The 19,171-nt window shown below is 60.1% G+C and overlaps 1 protein-coding gene across 5 annotated transcripts; it reads left to right on the forward strand.

Moving 5' to 3' along the window:
- Nucleotides 1-839: 839 nt before the first annotated feature.
- DEF8 (differentially expressed in FDCP 8 homolog) lies at nucleotides 840-18,721 on the forward strand. 5 transcript variants are annotated; one of them, XM_030581150.1, is made up of 12 exons: nucleotides 840-943; nucleotides 4,911-5,036; nucleotides 5,897-5,994; nucleotides 8,101-8,250; nucleotides 8,592-8,733; nucleotides 9,171-9,335; nucleotides 10,113-10,240; nucleotides 10,855-10,968; nucleotides 11,346-11,426; nucleotides 12,325-12,465; nucleotides 12,942-13,051; nucleotides 13,793-18,721. In XM_030581150.1, the coding sequence occupies exons 2-12, from the start codon at nucleotides 4,922-4,924 to the stop codon at nucleotides 13,893-13,895; spliced, it is 1,347 nt and encodes a 448-aa protein (XP_030437010.1). In that variant the 5' UTR covers nucleotides 840-943; nucleotides 4,911-4,921; the 3' UTR covers nucleotides 13,896-18,721. The 5 variants fall into 5 exon arrangements, with proteins under 5 accessions (XP_030437010.1, XP_030437009.1, XP_030437011.1 ...); XM_030581149.1 differs by having other exon boundaries at nucleotides 868-943; nucleotides 4,813-5,036; XM_030581147.1 differs by lacking the exon at nucleotides 840-943 and adding an exon at nucleotides 1,831-1,958 and having other exon boundaries at nucleotides 3,917-5,036.
- The last annotated feature ends 450 nt before the right edge of the window (nucleotides 18,722-19,171 follow it).

Here is a 19,171-nt window from a genome sequence, read left to right on the forward strand (position 1 = left end):
GGTAAGCACCCTGGCAGGCTGGGGCAGTTTGTTTACCTGCCACATCGGCAGGTTCGGCTGATTGCAGCTCCAGGCCAATGGGGGCGGCGGGAAGCCACAGCCAGCACATCCCTCAGCCCGTGCCACTTCCTGCAGCCCCCATTGGCCTGGAGCTGCAATCAGCCGAACCTGCCGACATGACAGGTAAACAAACTGGCCCAGCGAGCCATGTGCCAGAGGTTGCCGACCCCTGGTCCAGGCTGAGGTTGATGGTGGTATGGAAATTGTTGAAATCATGGTGGAATTCCTCAAAGGCTTCTTTTCCATGAGTCCAGATGATGGAGATGTCGTCAGCGTAGCGCAAGGAGAGAAGGCGTGCTAGGGGCCGAGAGCAGAGGAAGCGGTGATCTAAGTCAGCCGTAAAGAGGTTGGCATACTGTGGGGCCAGGCGGGTACGCACAGCAGAGCCGCTGACAGTATCTGTTGTCCCTACGTGTGAAACAGTTGTGGGTGAGGACAAAGTCGCAAAGTTCAGCCACCAGGTTTGGCAAGAAACTAGTTCACAAAACTGGGGGGAGGAAAATCACTGCTCTGGGCACCCGCCCTACACACGGTTCCAGCCCCACTGAGCCCAGCCCAGCCCAGCCCTGGGAGCGCTCGGCGGCTGCTGGGACTCGGCCTTGGCCAGGGCTGCTGGACGCCTGGCCGTGGGGTCCCCGCGAGGGAAGCCCGAGCCGCTGGCTGGGCCCGGCCCCCCCGTGCTCCCGCGGGCTCGGCTGGGGCGCGCGGTCCTCCCGGCCTGCGGGGGCAGCAGCGGCCCCTCCGCCGCCTTCTGCGGCCCCAGCGCCCGAGCTCGCAACAATGTAGCAGGGGCAGCTGGGCTGCGCTGCGCTGCGCTGCGGACCCGGCGGGTCGTGCTGGGCCGGGCGGACCCTGCGCTGCGGACCCGGCAGGCCATGAGCAGGTGAGGGCCGGGCCGAGCCGAGCCGAGCCGAGCCGAGCCTGGCCTGGCCCGGCCCCTCCCCGCCGGCAGCGGAGCCGGCTGTGCCCGGGTGGGGTCTCCAGGGCGGTGCCCCCTGCCCGTCCCGGCCGGGCTTTGGGGGGCGGGGCTCGCCTCCAGCCCCCTGACCCCCCAGTGCCGCATCCTCCCAAACGTGGGGTCTTGTGGCGGCTCGGGCCGAGCCCGACCCTGGAACCGCTCGGGAGCGGTCGCTGCTGTCCCGGGTGCCGCGGGCCTGGGGCGGGGGGGGTTGGCTGGGGGCGCTTTGGAGACCTGCAGTGTGTTCAAGGCCCACTTGTCACTCTCCTGCGTGGGGACGGGAAGAGGGCGCCTGAGTCTAGCCTGGGGATCAGCCCCCCGACTCCGAGAAACGGGCCGGGGAGGGGTTCTGGCGAATGCCGCAGGCCCAGGCATCCTTCCCAGCCGCCTGCCCCCAGGCTAGAGGCAGCAGGGACTGGGAGGTGCTAGCTTGTGCCCCCAGCCCAGAGGGCCACAGGTTGAGCGCTGTGGGTCCTGGTGTTCTGCGGTGCCCATCCCCACCAGGTTGTGCAGTATTTCTAGGCCACTGTAGAAATCTGCATCCTGCTCCTAGCTCTGGCTGGGTGACACCTGGTGAGTCACTTTCCCCTCGCTGGTCTCCCATCTATAAAATGCCCTGTCTCATGGCAGGCTTCAGAGCATTATTGCTGTGGGTGCAATGTTCTTGTGCTGCGAAGCCCTAGATCGGGGTAGGCAACCTATGCGACGGGTGCTGACGGCGGCACGCGAGCTGATTTTCCGTGGCACTCACACTGCGTGGGTCCTGGCCACCAGTCCAGGGGGCTCTGCATTTTAATTTAATTTTAAATGAAGCTTCTTAAACATTTTGAAACCTTATTTACTTTATAATATATAACTAAACTATTGTTGTATGTTGTATCAGCACGCTGAGATGGTAACAGCACTCCCCAGCTGTGTCCGATTGTAATTGCGTTGCTAGGTTAAGACCCTTCCAGAACACCAGAAATACTTATAGAAAGAGATCTTCTAAAAAGGTTAAAATGTATGACTGGCACGCAAAACCTTAACTTAGAGTGAATAAATGGAGACTCGGCACAGCACTTCTGAAAGGTTGCCGACCCTGCCCTATATAACCACTGAGCATGTTTATCATCCCACTCTGGCTGTGGGAGCTCCGGGGGCAGGTGGGAGGCAGGGAGGGGCAGTAACTTAGTGGTGGTTTTATTTGGATGTGTGGATAGCACCACAGCTCCAATTTTGTCACAACAGCACAGCGATCCTTTCAGAAATCCCACACAGGAAACTGTCAAAACCCAGCTACATTCACCGTGAGTAAAGAGCCCAGCACAGCATTGAATCCCACCCTGCCCACCAACTAGGCTTTGAGTGACAATTAGCTTTAGGCTCCACTGTTGATGTTTTTCAAGAGCCTTCTATTGAAGGGCCTAAAATGCTTTATTTCGAGCCTAAATCTAGCTAGTGTATTCATTGGAACGAAGCTGCCTAGGCACTAGGGTGGGATTGCAACTTAAAAACACACCTGTTGTAAACCAAGTTCCTTCCCCATGCTGTCAATGAAGTGTGGATTTTTGAAAGTGGAAGTAGGCAAATAATGAATCCCTTTCCTTAGCAAGTTTCTGCTTCCTCTGTGCTCATCTCTGGCATTGCACAGTGAAACTCAGTCTCTCTCAGGTCTGGGTGCTGAATTGTTTGGATGTCAGATGGCAGGGGAATGGTTCTGAAAAAATAACTGCTCACACTGGAGTTTTGAATAGAGACACGTGTTTCTGTGTGCGTCATGGGTTTGGGAAAAGCTTGTGTGTGGCTGTCTCTGTTTGTTTACAGTATTAAAATTGGAGGCCAGACTGATCCTGACAGTGTCTCTTCATTAAATGGGATCAGAAATGGTTTCTGGAAATTAAGCAGCTATTTCAACATAACTGTAGGCAAAGCAGTTTTCCTGCATTTAAATTTCCCTTTTGGATGTCAGGCTAATTCATGAGAACTAGGAAGTGAAGCTGATCACTCTAGAATTGTTGTCGAATGGTCAGACAGTTCACTCAGTAAAGAGCATTATTAGGATTGTAGCACCAGCTGTGTGCTCAGCTCGATACAGACCAGTAGGGAAATAGCCACAGCTACGCTGCACAACCCTCTTGAAAGAAAAAAATCCCTGGCAGGAACACACATTCTTCTGTTTCTGGCCACGAGGACAAACGGAAACCCAAAAGTTGTACCGCTCATAACGATGTCAGCTGAGTTAATCGGTGCAGCTGCTAATCTGCTTATTCCCCCTCCTGTATGAGAGTAGCTATCCTGGTGAGCACTTTACACTAGTAGAACTGAGCCCACACAAGGGGTTTACCCTTATGACTGTATCTGTACAAATCACCCCCTACCAGACTGAGCAGGGTAATGCAGGGGCTGCGTAGGAGCTGCACTGTTCTGTATTTGTCCACCATGAACCTCTCTGTGGGGCGTCTGGTACTGAATGAGGCAGGCTGCTCAGAGTCCACTTGGCCATTCCCTACACACAGCCTTGTCTTCACTAGCCACAAAGACCCTGCACGGAGCTTGGCTGAGCTGATGTGAGGTAAACCCTGAAGACAAGGCAGTTGGAAGCTTTGTGTGTGGTAGCCAGTAGAGAGAACTGGCTGGGGGACACCAAGGGTAGTGATGGAATATGGGGCTGAGCCCCACTGGTGTGTTTGCCTTACAGGGGCGCACTGTATCCCATCTAGGGCTTGCAGGGCCCTGGGGTGGTGGGCCCTGATGTCTGTGATGTCTGTGCAGCAGGTAACACAAGGAGCTCTCTGGATTTTTCACATGTCTTGGGGGTGGCAGTGGTGGGGTGAGAGACTGCACATTCTGTCTGTGCAGCACGCTGAGATGTTAACAGCACTCCCCAGCTGTGTCCAATTGTAATTGCGTTGCTAGGTTAAGACCCTCCCAGAACACCAGAAGCCAGTACTTGCCCGAGGAGAAGATGCTCAAGGACGCTTCTCCAGAAATGTGGCGTTTTTCTGTGTGACTAAGGGCTAGTCTGCAGCATAGATGCTGGCTCCAGCCGCTGTCGGCAGGGTCAGTCCACCTCCCTGAGAGGCAGGAGCTAGGTGGATGGAAGAATTCTTCTGTCAACCCAGCACTCTCTGCGCCGGTGCCTAGCTCGGCTTAGCTTTGTCGCACAGGGGGTGTATTTTTTCCCCCTGAGAGGTCAACCCAGCAACATCAGTCTTTGGAGTGTACACCTGGCCATCAGAGGAAGGCTGGCCATGTCGGTACAGCACTGGACTGGGACTTGGGAGTGGGGTTTAATTCTTGGCCTGTGGAACCCTGGCCCAGTCACTTCGTCTCTGTGCCTCAATTCCCCATCTGTAAAAGGGGGTGAATATGTCTGTATGCTCCTCAGGGCAGGCCCTTGCTAGGTATATGTCCTGCGTCTAGCACAATGAGCTCTTCTGCTGGGACGGGAAGCACTGTCAGCACACGTTTGTAGAGTGCCATTGGTGGTGGTGGTAACTCCAGCTGGCCGGAGCTGGGGTGCATGCTCTAATGATGGGGTGCCACGTGCCGGGCTCCCAGGTGTCTGGCTGACTTGGCTGGAAGCTGTTCTGGTGACACAGGCAGGTGGATAGACTGGTTTTTCTACCTCCTCCGCTGTAGAGCACAAACCCCGCAGAGCTTGTGAGCAGCGGGTGATACTGCTCGGTAGTGGCTGGGGAAAATGATCCATCGATTCCAGTTTTAAGTGGAAGCTGCCTGGGCTGGGCTGGGCTGGGCTGTGGGAGGGAAAGATCAGGCATTGCCAGCTCTAGCCTGTTGCCCTGCTCTAGTGTCACCGGCAGAGACGGGTGAGCACCTGGGGCAGGTGACGTGCCCTGGCGTTGGCTCTGGCGCGCACTGCTCCCTTCACCTCTGCGTGATCCGGCAGGTTGGCCTGCTATGGAATGTGATGAGAAGCTGGTCCGGTTCCGACAGGCCCACCTCAACCCCTTCAACAAGCAGCTGGGGCAAGGCCAGCATGACCAGGAGGCTGGGGACGACCTTTCTTGTCGAGGTTAGTGTGGGGTTCCCTCGCCCATGCTGGGGGGGCGCATGTCGACCTGCTGCGGGGGAGCATGCAGTGACCAGGGGCTGGTGCTGAGAGCCACAACTAAAGGGGTGGGGGCCCCCTCTGACCCCAGTCCTCCCCCACCGGGTCCCTGCAAGCCAATTTCCTGCCCAGTCCCTGGGCTGCCGGATACCTAAGTGCCTTTATCTGGAATGCTTTCCCCACACCCTGGAGGGGTGGGGAGAGGACACTAGATTCCCCCAGCATAAGGGGGTTGTGGACCAGGTGGCCTCTCCACACCAGGCAGACTCCCAGAAAGGCAGCCTGGGCTCTAGGGACTTCTGGTTCTAACCCCGGCTCATCCACCCGCTGGCTGCGTGGCCAGGTGACTTGTGCATGGAAGCTGTGAAGTTCTGAGCATTGGTAGATCTTGCACCTGCCGCAGCCAGTCATTCTCTCTGGGGCAGGGAGGCTGCGAAGTGAGATGGGAAAGCGCTTTCCCAGCATGTCTGGGTGCTGAGCGTGGCTGTGTGGGGAGGGGACCCACCCGTATTCTGCTGTAGATGTTCAGTTGGGAAGGTCTGTGCAGGGGCAGGCCTCGAGTGACACCTCTCCTGTGTCCCCAGGATTTGGGGTGTGCTCCTGGGAGGTGTTGCTAAGTGCTGCTGCTCCTCGGACCTGGTGCCCAGAGCTGCCCCCTCCCAGTGCCCCTCACCATTCAGTGCTGAGGGGATTCCAGGGGCAACGGTGCACATGTTATGCAGGGGCTGAGTCTGGCGCTTGCCCTGGAGCTGAGCTGAGACCATATCGTGGTGGTGGGGAGGGGGTGTCTCCCTTCCCTCTCCATATGTCTCTGCTTGTTGCAGACTCGCTGCTGGGGCTCTCCCACGGGGACCCCGGGTTCCAGTGCTCGGAGCGCGTGATGGACTTGGGGCTGGCAGAGGACCACTTCTCCCGCCCTGTGGTGAGTGACTCCTGGGGGCGGCTGGGTGTAGGTTGGGGCTGGCAGCGACTGGAGGGGCTGTGGTGAGTGACTCCCGGGGGCGGCTGGGTGAAGGTTGGGGCTGGCAGTGACTGGAGGGGCTGTGGTGAGTGACTCCCGGGCGCGGCTGGGTGAAGGTTGGGGCTGGCAGTGACTGGAGGGGCTGTGGTGAGTGACTCCCGGGGGCGGCTGGGTGAAGGTTGGGGCTGGCAGTGACTGGAGGGGCTGCGGTGAGTGACTCCCGGGGGCGGCTGGGTGAAGGTTGGGGCTGGCAGCGACTGGAGGGGCTGTGGTGAGTGACTCCCGGGGGCGGCTGGGTGAAGGTTGGGGCTGGCAGCGACTGGAGGGGCTGTGGTGAGTGACTCCGGGGGCGGCTGGGTGAAGGTTGGGGCTGGCAGCGACTGGAGGGGCTGTGGTGAGTGACTCCGGGGGCGGCTGGGTGAAGGTTGGGGCTGGCAGCGACTGGAGGGGCTGTGGTGAGTGACTCCCGGGGGCGGCTGGGTGAAGGTTGGGGCTGGCAGCGACTGGAGGGGCTGTGGTGAGTGACTCCCGGGGGCGGCTGGGTGAAGGTTGGGGCTGGCAGCGACTGGAGGGGCTGTGGTGAGTGACTCCCGGGGGCGGCTGGGTGAAGGTTGGGGCTGGCAGGGACTGGAGGGGCTGTGGTGAGTGACTCCCAGGGGCGGCTGGGTGAAGGTTGGGACTGGCAGTGACTGGAGGGGCTGTGGTGAGTGACTCCCGGGGGCGGCTGGGTGAAGGTTGGGGCTGGCAGCGACTGGAGGGGCTGTGGTGAGTGACTCCTGGGGGCGGCTGGGTGAAGGTTGGGGCTGGCAGCGACTGGAGGGGCTGTGGTGAGTGACTCCCGGGGGCGGCTGGGTGAAGGTTGGGGCTGGCAGGGACTGGAGGGGCTGTGGTGAGTGACTCCCAGGGGCGGCTGGGTGAAGGTTGGGGCTGGCAGCGACTGGAGGGGCTGTGGTGAGTGACTCCGGGGGCGGCTGGGTGAAGGTTGGGGCTGGCAGGGACTGGAGGGGCTGTGGTGAGTGACTCCCAGGGGCGGCTGGGTGAAGGTTGGGACTGGCAGTGACTGGAGGGGCTGTGGTGAGTGACTCCCGGGCGCGGCTGGGTGAAGGTTGGGGCTGGCAGCGACTGGAGGGGCTGTGGTGAGTGACTCCCGGGGGCGGCTGGGTGTAGGTTGGGGCTGGCAGCGACTGGAGGGGCTGTGGTGAGTGACTCCCGGGGGCGGCTGGGTGAAGGTTGGGACTGGCAGTGACTGGAGGGGCTGTGGTGAGTGACTCCCGGGGGCGGCTGGGTGAAGGTTGGGGCTGGCAGCGACTGGAGGGGCTGTGGTGAGTGACTCCCGGGGGCGGCTGGGTGAAGGTTGGGGCTGGCAGCGACTGGAGGGGCTGTGGTGAGTGACTCCCGGGGGCGGCTGGGTGAAGGTTGGGGCTGGCAGCGACTGGAGGGGCTGTGGTGAGTGACTCCCGGGGGCGGCTGGGTGAAGGTTGGGACTGGCAGTGACTGGAGGGGCTGCGGTGAGTGACTCCCGGGGGCGGCTGGGTGTAGGTTGGGGCTGGCAGTGACTGGAGGGGCTGTGGTGAGTGACTCCCGGGGGCGGCTGGGTGAAGGTTGGGGCTGGCAGTGACTGGAGGGGCTGTGGTGAGTGACTCCGGGGGCGGCTGGGTGTAGGTTGGGGCTGGCAGCGACTGGAGGGGCTGTGGTGAGTGACTCCCGGGGGCGGCTGGGTGAAGGTTGGGGCTGGCAGGGACTGGAGGGGCTGTGGTGAGTGACTCCCAGGGGCGGCTGGGTGAAGGTTGGGGCTGGCAGGGACTGGAGGGGCTGTGGTGAGTGACTCCCGGGGGCGGCTGGGTGTAGGTTGGGGCTGGCAGCGACTGGAGGGGCTGTGGTGAGTGACTCCCGGGGGCGGCTGGGTGAAGGTTGGGGCTGGCAGGGACTGGAGGACTTGTGGTGAGGTGTTCCTTGGCCCAGAAGGGGCAATCTGGGAAGTCTCTGTGCCTGGGATGGGGACGGCACCGTGCCTGAGCCCAGCAGGGGCAGTGCTGCTCACCGGCGTTGCCCATCTCTTGCCTGCAGGGCTTGTTCCTGGCCTCAGACATCCAGCAGCTGCGGCAGGCAATCGAGGAGTGCAAGCAGGTGATCCTGGAGCTCCCTGAGCACTCGGAGAGGCAGAAAGACGCTGTGGTGAGGCTCATCCACCTGCGCCTGAAACTCCAGGAGCTGAAGGTGTGGCACGGGGGCTGGGCATGGGGTGGTGGCTGCAGCCGGCTAGTGGCTCTGCTAGCTGAGGCCTCAGCTGTGTGAGCACAGAACAGCCCACCCAGATAGCAAAGGACAGGATCCCCCGCTCTGTGCCAGGTGCCTGGGCCTTCCTGCTGACTTGCCAATGAGGGCCCGGGCAGCACTGACCGGGATTCTGAGGTTCCGCAGCCCAGGCAGGGAGCGGGGGCCCCCACTCCGGGGTGTTAGCAGCAGTGCTCACAGGAGGTGGTGGCCAGGCTTTCGGTGCAAAGGAGGGGAATGTCTCCCAGGCTCAGCCCTGCTCTAGCCATCTGTCTGTGCTGCAGGACCCCAGCGAAGACGAGCCCAACATCCGGGTGCTCCTGGAACATCGCTTCTACAAGGAGAAGAGTAAGAGCGTCAAGCAGACATGTGACAAGTGCAACGCCATCATCTGGGGCCTGATTCAGATCTGGTACACCTGCACAGGTGAGCAGCCAGCCCTGCCAAGGCAGCGCCTCCCTGCTCCCCAGCCTGGGGTAGGATGAAGGCTTGTTCTCCTTCCCGGTGGGGCTGATCCCCGGAGCTCAGCCAAAGCTTCCCTCTCAGGCTGGGCTGCAGGGCACACGGGAGGCGGCAGAGCCCCCGGGATGGGTCGGGATGAGTGGGTGGCTCTGCTGGTCACCTGGGTCCTGCACAGACAGGAGTGCAGACCCCTGATGGCATAAATGTCCCAGTCACTTCTCTGCTGCCACCCGCTTTGCTCTGAGCCTTTCCCTGCCGTGCGGAATAGGGCTGGGCCAGTTCTGAGTGTCGTGTGAGTGTTGGCAAGAGGCCTGGGTGCTCCCCAGCCGGGTCAGGCTGAAGCCACGGGAAGGCTTGGCCAGGCGGGTGACTCCTGCGTCTCTGTGCTGTGTCCTCCCCAGGGTGTTACTATCGCTGTCACAGCAAGTGCCTGAACCTCATCTCCAAGCCCTGCGTGAGGTCCAAGGTCAGCCACCAGGCCGAGTATGAGCTGAGCATCTGCCCCGAGACAGGCCTGGACAGCCAGGATTACCGCTGTGCAGAGTGCCGGGCGCCCATCTCCCTCCGTAAGTGCCACCTGCACGGGAGAGGATGCTGGGGCTGAGGCGTGGCCAGGGATAGCCATTAACCCTTGCAATTACCAGCCTGCGAGTGCTGGGACCGGAAGCCACGTCCTGGGCACCTTCCTGTTCATGCTGAAGCACAGCTCCATTAGCGGGACGGGGGCAATCCCTCTGGCCTGGGTGCACACAGCCAACGCATCAGTGGGGTCACCCTGCCATGTGTGTGAGCAGGCTGGAGCACAGAACATGGAGGGAGCAGAGCTCAGCTGGGATTAGATCTCGGGAGTTCATGGCTCCCAGGTCTGTGCTCAGCCCACTCTTGGCATCCCTGGGGTGGGGCTTCTGCAGGGGTGTGGCTGGAGGTTGCTCTGGGTATATGGAGTGAAGGGAGCATGGGCTGAGCACTGAGTGGAAGGAGATGACAGCAGAGATATGGGCAAAGGCCTTGGCATCAGGACACGTGGAGTCTGGTCCTGACTCTGCCCTGGCTCACTGTGCACTTATGGGTGAGTCACTTCCCCTCTCCGAGCCTCAGTCTCCCAAGTGCAGGACAGGGTCGGTGGCACTCACCCAGCCTCCCCAGGTGCAGGGCTTGGCACTGGCTTGGTGTTGGGAGACTCTGCAGCCTCACGGCTAAGGGGAGCAGCAGGTACTGCCCTGGCGGGTGAGAGCAGAGACCCCTGCTGGGTCTGGGAGGGATTGGGATGGGGGACCTAGCAGGGCTGGGGCCCTGGGGCTGTTCCTGGCATGATGGGGCTGACAGCCCCGTGTCCCATGCAGGGGGCATGCCCAGCGAGGCCAGGCAGTGCGACTACACTGGCCTGTACTACTGCGGAAACTGCCACTGGAACGACCTGGCCGTCATCCCAGCCCGTGTCATCCACAACTGGGACTTTGAACCCCGCAAGGTGAGCGTGCCGGCAGGGCAGCCCCAGGGGCAGGGCGGGAGGTGATGCTAGGGAGCACTGAGGCTCAGCTACCCTGAGGCAAGTCAGGGCACAGGCTGGGGGATGGGACATGGAGCCTTTCACCTTTGGCCAGCAGCGTCCGTTCCAGCCTTGGCTGGCGGAGCGCAAAGCTAGTTCCCATCTGCACCTGGGGGCCTGCGATGTGAGCCCGGGGCCTGCAGGGGTTCATTTAAATCTGGGCCCAGCCCTAGGAGATGGTTCCCTGGTGACCCACGAGAGATGGGGTCCGTGTACAGCGCAGGAGTTGGGCTGGTTTTCTCAGATGTGTCAGCACAGCAGGGCCCTGGCCCTCCCCCTTCCCGGAATGGGCTGCAGACCCCCTCCCTGGCCCTCATGTCCTTTACTTACCAGAACTGCTGGTCAGCATGGAGGGACCGTGCCCAGCAGCCCCGCAAACCACTCTGTGCTAATCACATGGGCCTGGAGGGCCCCTCCACGAACCATGTGCTGTTTACACTCAGTGCTGTCCCTGGGGTGGCAGCGGGGGCCCCTGGCACAAGGCGGTGCTGCCGCCTGCCCCTGGTTAATAACGGCGCTGTGTTCTCCGGGCCCAGGTCTCCCGCTGCAGCATGCGTTACCTTGCCCTGATGGTGTCGCGGCCAGTGCTCAAGCTGCGGGAAATCAACCCCCTTCTCTTTAACTACGTGGAGGAGCTGGTGGAGATCCGGGTAAGTGCCTGCATCCGCTTGGCTGGGCTCTGCTTGGGGCTCGTGCCCCTGGTTCTAAGGGCTGGGGTCACATCCCCAGACTGGCTTGTGAGCATGTTCGTCCCCTAGTGTGAGGGAGTTCCCTGGGGCTTCCAGCTCTGGGCTGGGCCAGGAGCAGCTCCCACTCATGCCCCCTTCTCTCGGTGCTTGTACAGAGTTGTACTTGCCCACCCGATTTCTCACCCCTCGATACTGGGGCCAGAGGGCAGATTATCCCACACCTGCTATTGCAGGGCCCTTGCGCTTCACTGGGAGGTGTCTGGTTGCTGTTGGGCAGGATGCTGGGCTAGCTGGGCAGGCCCTATTCCCTGAGCCTCACCTGCCCCCTCTCCCTGCAGAAGCTGCGCCAGGATATCCTGCTCATGAAGCCCTACTTCATCACCTGCAAAGAGGCCATGGAGGCTCGTCTGCTGCTTCAGGTGCGGGGGTGTCTGCACGGGGAGGAGCCGCTGTGCGGGGACCGTGTGTGCGAGCGAGTGTGCTGGGATGGGGAGGGAGCTGAACCCCTGAGCTCATGAAGCCAGTTGTGCCACTCCCCGGCAGAGTACAGATCTTCCACCTGTGCCCATCTGGTGCCCAGTGACGGGCCATGCCTGGGCAGCTCCAGCCCAAAAGGTGACACCTGAGGGGCATGGCACTGTCCACCTCCTGGGGCTGAGATCCGTTAACCCATCCCTGTCTGGGATCAGCTCTGCCTTGTTGTCCCATGAGGGCAGGGGAGCTGTGGGGTCAGCGTCACACGGGCCAAGCCCAGAATCCATGGGCGTGATTGTCCCAGCCCCGAAGCTCTGGCGCCTGTGGCTGCTGTGGAGACCCCTCTTAGGCATGCTGCCACATGGGGATCTGTGACTGACCCCCCCCCCCGAGGCGGTGCACAGCAGCACGTTACATGGACTCTCTCCGGGACAGGAGCCACGTGCCGAGGGAGGACGAGGGAGGCGTTCAGGCCACACTAGTGGCTGTGGCAAGCCCAGCTGAGGAGGAGGTGGCTGGGTCCAATGGCCGTCGCTAGCCCAGACGATGGTCTGGGTGGCCTCTATCCCAATCACCCTGTGTCCTCGGTAGAACTTCAGCTCTTGCACCTGCCTGCCATGAACCCTGGGAGACTCACTGGGCTGCTGGCGTCGAGCCCCGGGTCGGGGAGGAAGGGCACGTTGAACCCCAGTGTGTGATGTTGGACCAGCCACAGAGTAGGGTGGAGAGCTCTTGGCCAGGGCTTCATTGGATTCTGCTCCCTATCTGAGCCCCAGCTGGGGAAGGCCCCTTGGCAGGTGGGTGGCTGGGGAGCGGCGGCGTCTGACGATTCTTCCCCTGCAGCTGCAGGACCGGCAGCACTTTGTGGAGAACGACGAGATGTACTCGCTGCAGGACCTGATCGACATCCAGGCTGGGCGCCTCAGCTGCTCCTTAACAGAGATCCACACCCTCTTCGCCAAGCACATCAAGCTGGACTGTGAGGTGGGGCTGGGTGGGGATCAGCTCTCGGAGGGACCGCAACCCCCCACTCCAGCCCGTCCTCCCTGGATGTTTGCAAAGACTCTAATTTCTGCATCTTCATTGCTAGACAAATGCTTGTGTCTAAACCCCTCCCCTAGGAAACAGGGGAGTTGGGGGGGGCAGGCCCCGCCCTCCCCCAGTAACAACCCTGGGACATGTGGTGGGAGGAATTCCTCCTTTGAGTCCGGGATGGGTGTGGGGAGGTGCCATTGCCACTGCCCTGATGTATTTGTTGAACCCCCAGGTAGCAGAGGTGGGAATGGGGCACACAGGACTGGAGGAGCAGGGCCTGGAAGCAGTCGGGCCCCAGGGCTCTGACACCCCAGTGTGCAATCTGCTGGAGCCAGCAGCTCTGGGGGGGGGGCCTGGATCCCAGCACTGGTGGGGATGGGGGAATGCACTGCACAGGGCTCAGCAATCTTCACTCTTGTCTCCAGCGGTGCCAGGCAAAGGGCTTTGTGTGTGAGCTCTGCAAAGAAGGGGACGTGCTCTTCCCGTTCGACAGCCACACGTCGGTGTGCACGGACTGCTCTGCTGTCTTCCACAGGTGGGTGGGGAGGAGCCTGGGGCCACATGTCAGCCCCCATGGCGTTCTGTGCCAGCCATGGATGGGAGCATGGGGCCCAGTCAGGGAGAGCAGGGAGATCTCTGGGTGGGGGGAGCCCCAAGATATGCAGGACTGCGAAATGAGCCGGGCGCAGAGACAGACCCCACGGTGCCCTCAGGTGGCACTGCAAGGAACCAGCACTGGGCTGCCCCTGCGCCTGGCATAACCTGGCACTGGCCCCTGGGGAGGTGAAGCTGCTGGCTGAGATCCTGCTTTCTGCTGGGCAGTGCCTGGGATGCTGCCCCTGCACTCGGCTCAGTGGTGGCCATGGCTGGCCAGTCTGTTCACACGCAGTTGGGTGAAGCAGGTCCCGAGTGTGGCACCTTGGACCTCTCCGGTGCTGGGGTGGGGGAGGATGGAGCTGGGCTGGGCTGCCTGGAGGACTTGGCTTGCTCCCTGGCATGTTGCCCTCTCCTGTGGGTCTGCACCTGTCTGCTGGCTCTTGGGCTGCTGCAGCCACGCCCCTGGCGCTGGGCACTAGCTTGGACACTGCACACGTCTCCCTGGGCGAGCAGGGCACTGTGGGTGGCTCCCAGAGCTTGGGGGGCACTGGCTGTGAACTTGGGGGGGCATGCAGCTCCTTGCCAACAGGAGCGCCTGGTGAGGCTGCAGGGCTGGCCTGAGCCCCACACTCCTGATGGCAGGGCCGATGGGGGTAACCTTCCTGCTCCTCGTTTCCAGGGACTGCTACTATGACAACTCAACCACGTGCCCCAGGTGTGTCCGGCTCAGCCTGAGGAAGCAGTCACTCTTCCGAGGTCCCAGTGCAGAGGAGCAGGCCTAGGGTCCCCCAGCTCCCGCCAGACCTGAGCACCAAAGAACATTGGCGAGAACTGGGCGTTCCAGAGGGGGCGGCTGCAGCGTTGGGGCTGCAAGATCTGAACTAGCTGCCACTGGGGGTGGACCCCGGGCCAGGGAGCAAGGTGCTGTACAGGCCCGAACGAGTGCTTTGCTCTGGGACCAGCCCAGCACGCTGCCTGTTGTTGGGAGCCAGCTCAGCAGATTCTGAACCCAGCTCTGAGAACTCCCTGGGCTGGGGCTGAGCGTAATGGAGTGGCAGGAGCTACTGGGGGTCTCTCACTGTCCCAGCCAGCCTCTGCCTCTTGCTGCTCTGCCTTGCAGCTGTGCAGTGAAGCAGGGCACATGCCCCGTGCTGTGGCAGGTGTTAGCAGGGGTGACGGTGCAGGAATCCCTGGGGAAAGGAGGAGCCTGGTGTCCCTGACTCACTGACAAAGGGGGACATGAGATCAGCCTGGAGCAGGGGCATTCCAGGGCTTTGCCACTTGCAGGTGGTTTGCCCCCGGCCTGTGCTGAGTTCCCTGCTGCAGGTACTTGCTGGCCCCGGGCCGAGTGGGGAGAAGAGGGAGGTGGCTGTGATAAGGAAGAGCTGCTGTGTTCTCCTCCCACGCTGATCACGGCTCTAACCCCTCCTTTGGATATGTCCTTTTCTAACGCCGCCTCTGCGCCCCAGCAAGCCTCCTGGCATGGGCCGGCGTGCCAGTCTCCGTTGGCGTTACAGCGCTCCCTCTGCCAGCTGCTCGGTGCTCTCCGGTTGGTGCATTTGCGTCTAAAGGGCCACGTTGGTCTGGCCTCTGAATGGCCGGGCTGGCTTCGGGGGTGGGCCCAGGGAGCCTCCTCTGGAGGTGTCTGGCCGTGGCCTAGCTGGCGAGGGGCCTGTGGCGTGTGAGACTCAGGCTGGTCCCTTGGAGACAAGTGTGCACATCATGTCCCCATCCTCTCCGGCAGCACTCAGCCCCGGCTGGGCCGGGCCATCGAGCTGGCATGTCCCTCTCCTGTCCACGGGCTCTGCAGGGCCGGAGTGAGGCTCAGAGGCTGGGGCAAACCAGTGTGGGCTGGTGGAATGGTTCGCACTCGGTTCTCAGCCTCGCTAGGCTGATCTCACTGGCCTCCTCAGAGCCTGAGCCGTGGGGGCATGCCCTCTGCTGAGGGAGGACGCGAATGCCATGGGCTGCAGGCTGGAGCTTGTTACTGGTACTGGCTCCCTCCAGCTCCCTGTGAATGCAGGTGGCACCTCTTTGGCTTTTTAAAGAGAGAGACGCAGAAATGAGTTTGGGGCTGAGGTAGAGCTGCTCATTACATGGCCTTTCCCAGGACCCTCCTGTGCCGTTCAGAGGCCAGGGCCTCAGGTTGGAGTCTAGCTGCTTTAGTCTTGTATTTATTTCCGTGCCCAGCCTGGCAGTGCCCAGAGCAGTGCCAGCATCTCTCCTCGGCGCTGGGAGCATAGGGCTCGCAGTCCGCTGGCTCCATACACTGGCTGACTGCTGCAGGAGCCCAGAGTGGCACTGGTCTCCCGTGCCACCTTGCACCCTTACAGGCATGTCAGTGACCCCACTGCCAGCCTGTGTCTCCCGCAGTGCAACTGCCACTCCCTCGTCAGGGGCAGGAAAGGCAGGAGACGTTCAGAGTCATCCCTTTACATAAAAAAGTACCTGGGATGGGCCCCTCGAGCCTTGAACTCTAAACCGCCCCCCCCCCACACACACATACACCCCCGGCCCTCCTTTGAGTGGTACGGCCTGGAATTTAAAAATGCACTGGGGTGGGGGCTACTGCTATACATAGGGTGTTTGGGTGGAAGAGAGAGCACCAGGGCCGCCCACCCCCTCCCTCACTGCTGCCTCTTGCCTCCTCCATGCTGTTACTGGGCTAGACAGGGTGGGGGGCTAGGAGCTAGCTGGGGTCCGTCTCCCCATGCTGCAATCCCACCTCCCCAGTGCAGGGCAGACGTGGGTGTTTTCAACAGGCAGAACCAAGGACTCGAGGCTGCTGGGCCCGGCAAGGGAGGTGCACAGGCTTTGGGCAGTGACAGTGATGGAGCTCTGGGGGAGAGCTACGGAATGAGCACTAATCCCTTTAGTCTTCCTTTTTCTACAGAGGGGGGAGCAGGGCTGCAGGGTATGCAGGGCCGAGCCCCTCCGTCTCTGTCCCTGGGGGAAGTGGGAACTAGCAGGTTTTGTTCTAATCACTTTTCCTCTTGTGGGTTCTGCTCCAGCTGATCTTGGTGGGGCTCTTGCACCACCGGGGGGAGGGCTGTGTATGAAACGCTCGGGCTAACCAGTGAAACACACACTACCTGTTTGTAACCCACTCGCCTGATTTCCCAGAGGATGCGTTTCCCCTGCTGGGCCATTTCCACTCCCTTTGGATGAGGGCCTTGTTTGTAGTCCCAGTGGTAAGGGCAGGCTGAAGCCAGCAGAGGCCCTGAGCTCTTGCTTAGAGCTGGAGTCCAGTCAGGAGGCTGGAATGGAAACCCCACCTCTGCTGAACGGGGGCGAGCAGTCAGACCCCTCTGGGAACCGAGCTGGGCCAAAGGGAGCACCCTCACCCCCTTAGCCAGTGGAGTGTGGGGAGAGCCATTATTGCCAGTTTCCAACTGCCTCTGCTGGGCTCATGGTGTTTGCTGTTAGCAAACGCTGGGATTGTTAACCCCATGCTCGGTTTTCACTCATTTCATTTCTTTCTCGGATGAAATTTCTGGGATGAAATTTCTCCTCCTTCGACCGCATCCCGCTCAGGACTGTTACACATTGAAACCCTCCCACGTCACACTAGTATTAACTCAGCCTCTGGTTCCCCTTCGCAGTGCGGGTGTTGGATACTCTGGGTTTGGTGTGGTTGTCATGCCCCAGGCCCTTCAACTCTAACTCCCTCTTCGGGTGTTCGTAACTTTCACCTGCTAGGCTGAAACATCCCTGTCCTGGGCTCTGAGCAGAGGCGAGCGCTTGGAGAAAACTGGCCCTTGTCTCTTAGTTAAAATGAACCGCCACGTGTCTGGGACACTCCTCAAAAAGTGAGCTGCTGCTTCAATCTTCTCCGAATGGTTTTATGTTTAATGGCTAGTCTGCCAGGGCGGGTGTGCACCAATGCATGAACACTAGCGTGAGCACTTTAATTTCTGTACAGACGTGTACGGTGGCTCTCTTTGAGTAGAAATAACACACCTTGCTATAGAATCATTGTTTACCCTCTAAGTCCCTGACTTACAGGTGGATCTTTTTCTTGGATTCTAGAAACACTTTGTTTGCCTGTATGGGTGAGAGATTCAGATGGCAGGCTCCAGGTAGGCAGGGATCGTTGTGAAGCTGGGGTGAGGTGGTTGTTTTTTTAAAGTTTAGTTCCTAATCTTGCAATAACAAGGTCTTAAGAGAATGTTCCCCCGGCCCCCTCCCCACAGTTCAGAGGGCAGGACTAGCAGCGTGAGCGTGTTTTACATCCTTGCCTAGGCATGGAAGAGCACTTGCTGAACCTGCTGGTCCACACGCTTGTAGAATCCTGACAAGCAGCATATGCCACAGGTGTGGCCACACGTGCTAGTCTATGGCAGGATGGGCAGTCCCAGAGGAAGGGCGCAATTCCCACCTGTTCTCAGACCATCATCTTCCAGGCGGTATCATGTATAACCCGACTGCCATGTGTTTATCAGACCCAGCACTGTTGCACCTGTGATGAGAGACAGTCTAGGACCTAGGCTAGCTGCTCTATGGCCTTTATTAAATGCACCTTGGAAAGAGTGACTGCAGCAGCTGCCGTGTTGCACCTGAGCGGCAGGCAAATCCCTGTAATTCAGTCTGTGTGTGTGTGTTGTTACCAGACCCTTGGAGTCTGTAACTCTGGGGCTGCTTCGAGTAGCATAAACCACCCATGGGAAAGATACCACAGACAGAACAGATGGCATGATTCTTGCCTGTATCTGGAAGGGAAAAGACAGGGGAAGTGGCTATCTGCATAGCAGCTGGGAGTGTACCTCCCAGATACAGCTGGTTCTGCTTGAGCTACTGGGCTAAAAATAGCGTTGTCAGTGTTATGGCATGGGCTGGCCAGATGAGGACAAGCATATCTGCCCTTCTTGCAGCTCTGAGCTCATTGGCTGGCAACCTTTGGCACCCAGCCCATCAGGATAAAGCCACTGGTGGGCCGGGCTGGTTTGTTCATCTGGAGCATCTGCAGGCATGGAGCTCCCACAGGCTGTGGTTCGCAGTTCCTAGCCAATGGGGGTGTGTGTGGGAAGCGGTGTGGACTGAGGGATGTGCTAGCCACTGCTTCCCACAGCTGCCTTTGGCCAGGAATGGCGAACCACAGCCCATGGAAGCTGCGGGGCTCCGTGCCTGCGGACGCTCCAGATAGACAAACCAGCCCGCCAGCGACTTTACCCTGACGGGCTGGGTGCCAAAAGCTGCCAACCCCTGAGCTAGGCCATGCCACACTACTCTCTTTAGCAGGTAGCTCAAGCAGAGCTAGTATGTGTCTGTCCAGCATTGGAGGCATGTTTCTAGCTACACTGTGAACATACCCTCTTACAGGGCAGTCTGCTTCCTTGCCATGCCTGCCCTTCTGTCAAGGGGTCCCTTCATAATGAGAATAAAACTTTAGCTGACACAGCTGCCCTCTAATCTGCACAGCAAGAGAGGACAGAACCAGGACCAAAAGTTTTCAGTTTGCAAAGTGTGAATGACAAAAACAAAACCTCTGAGGATGTGGTTACACCACACCTTGGTGGCTGTAGCCAGGAGGAGGAATGGGGGATCACAGCACAGGAATCTAAGGTACAATGGTATTGATTCAATAAACCACTGTACTGGATCATTTTAATGGAGTGTTGTCATTGCTCGTTTGTTGAAGGAGGGGGCGGTGGGGATCAGGCCAAACGGGGTCACTGAGGTTACCTGCTGCTGTTGGGTCTGTCATTACTGAACCTGTTGCACTGCAGCCTGGGGAGGAAAGTCCAGTTGCTAATGAATTAAAGGCTAAAGCCTGCCTCAGCATGTGCTGGGACACAGATTAACAGAGCTTCCCACATGGGCATGGGCCAGACTGGGACCAATGAGGGGAATAGCTTGGCTGGGTTTGGTGACCTACCACCCAGTACAAGCCCACGCTGGGGATGCAGTGGTGGGGTGAGCCCAGGCCCCTGCAGCTACGGTGTAAGTTGTAGTAGAAATGAAAGCTTAGTTCTTGGCCCACTATACCTTTGCAGAGAAGCCTAGGAGCACTGTAGGAGCTAGCTGGGGTCAGTCTCCAGGGCTGCAGCCCCCACCTCAT

The sequence above is a fragment of the Gopherus evgoodei genome, chromosome 12 (assembly GCF_007399415.2).
Source record: "Gopherus evgoodei ecotype Sinaloan lineage chromosome 12, rGopEvg1_v1.p, whole genome shotgun sequence".
In the NCBI taxonomy this organism is placed as follows: Eukaryota; Metazoa; Chordata; order Testudines; family Testudinidae; genus Gopherus; species Gopherus evgoodei.